The 1640-nt window shown below is 38.1% G+C and overlaps 1 protein-coding gene across 1 annotated transcript; it reads left to right on the forward strand.

Moving 5' to 3' along the window:
- The first annotated feature begins 381 nt into the window (after positions 1-381).
- LOC129472585 (olfactory receptor 4K5-like) lies at positions 382-1355 on the forward strand. The gene is given in 3 exon segments (XM_055262396.1): positions 382-459; positions 461-700; positions 702-1355. Coding segments are annotated over 3 exon segments (972 nt in total).
- The last annotated feature ends 285 nt before the right edge of the window (positions 1356-1640 follow it).

The raw sequence follows: 1640 nt of genomic DNA on the forward strand, positions 1-1640 counted from the left end.
ATGTAAACACTTTTTGTCAACCTATGAGCCTTGTGGAGCTGGACTCTAGGTCACTCCTCTAGTCTTGTCGTCATGAGTCAGCTCCTGGGTAAGCTCATTTCCTACTGTATAAAAGACAAGGACTATCCAAAAACTCAAGGGGTTCTAATTATACTGATTAAATTACTAAGCCTTATTTAGACACTTATATAAGTTCTTTCCTATTATCCACCTATCCAGACATACTATTATGGCCTCTTCAAAATTTTTGCATTCAGCAAATGCACATTATATCTGAGGTCTCAGAATCCCTTACCTTGAAAGTATTCTTAATTCAAATTCTGATTCCTTTCTATTTATCCTCCTTTAGAGTTGTTTCAGAAAAGTCTGCAGCTTGGAACCATGGGTAAGGCCAATTCTTCAGTGGTGTCTGAATTTGTACTGTTGGGTCTCTGTAGTTCTCAAAAACTCCAGCTTTTCAATTTTTTTTTTCTTCTCTGTGTTGTATATGGTCATTGTGCTGGGAAATCTTCTCATTATCCTCACAGTGACTTCTGATATCAGCCTGCACTCCCCTATGTACTTTCTCTTGGGAAACCTTTCCTTTGTTGACATTTGTCAGGCTTCTTTTGCTACCCCTAAAATGATTGCAGATTTTCTGAGTGAACACAAGACCATGTCTTTCAGTGGCTGCATAGCCCAAATTTTCTTTATTCACCTTTTTTACTGGAGGGGAGATGGTGCTACTTGTTTTGATGGCCTATGACAGGTATGTAGCCATATGCAAACCCTTATACTATGTTGTCATCATGAGCCGAAGGACATGCACTGTCTTGGTAATGATCTGCTGGGCTGTGGGCTTGGTGCACACATTAAGCCAGTTATCATTTACTGTGAACCTGCCTTTTTGTGGACCTAATGTAGTAGACAGCTTTTTTTGTGATCTTCCTCGAGTGACCAAACTTGCCTGCCTGGACTCTTACATCATTGAAATACTAATTGTGGTCAATAGTGGAGTTCTTTCCCTAAGCACTTTCTCTCTCTTGGTCAGCTCCTACATCATTATTCTTGTTGTGGTTTGGCTCACGTCTTCGGCTGCAATGGTGAAGGCCTTTTCTACGCTGGCTTCCCATATTGCAGTAGTAATATTATTCTTTGGACCTTGCATCTTCATCTATGTGTGGCCCTTTACCATCTACCCTTTGGATAAATTTCTTGCCATATTTTACACTGTTTTCACCCCCATCCTAAACCCCATTATTTATACACTAAGTAATAGGGATATGAAGGCTGCCATAAGGAAAATTGTGAACCATTACCTGAGGCCAAGGAGAATTTCTGAAATGTCACTGGTAGTGAGAACTTCCCTTCATTAAGACAAAACTCCTTCACATTCCTCAGGTCAATACTGTGTTTAATATTTTAATGTATTTTTGTGGTGTATCTCAATTGTGGGGAAAGTAGTGAAGAAGATAATATAGAGAACATTTAATGAATATTAACAAATCTTTTTCTAGGTATCAAGTGAAAGTTAAATATAAAAACATGGAAAAATCTCTGTTTAGATTAGTGGTTCTAGAAACAAAATATGGGCACTAGATGGATAATATGTATGCATTTACTGCTTTTGTTACGGGTAAATGTAAATATCATGAAAAAAG

This window comes from Symphalangus syndactylus, chromosome 22 (genome assembly GCF_028878055.3).
Source record: "Symphalangus syndactylus isolate Jambi chromosome 22, NHGRI_mSymSyn1-v2.1_pri, whole genome shotgun sequence".
NCBI lineage: Eukaryota > Metazoa > Chordata > Mammalia > Primates > Hylobatidae > Symphalangus > Symphalangus syndactylus.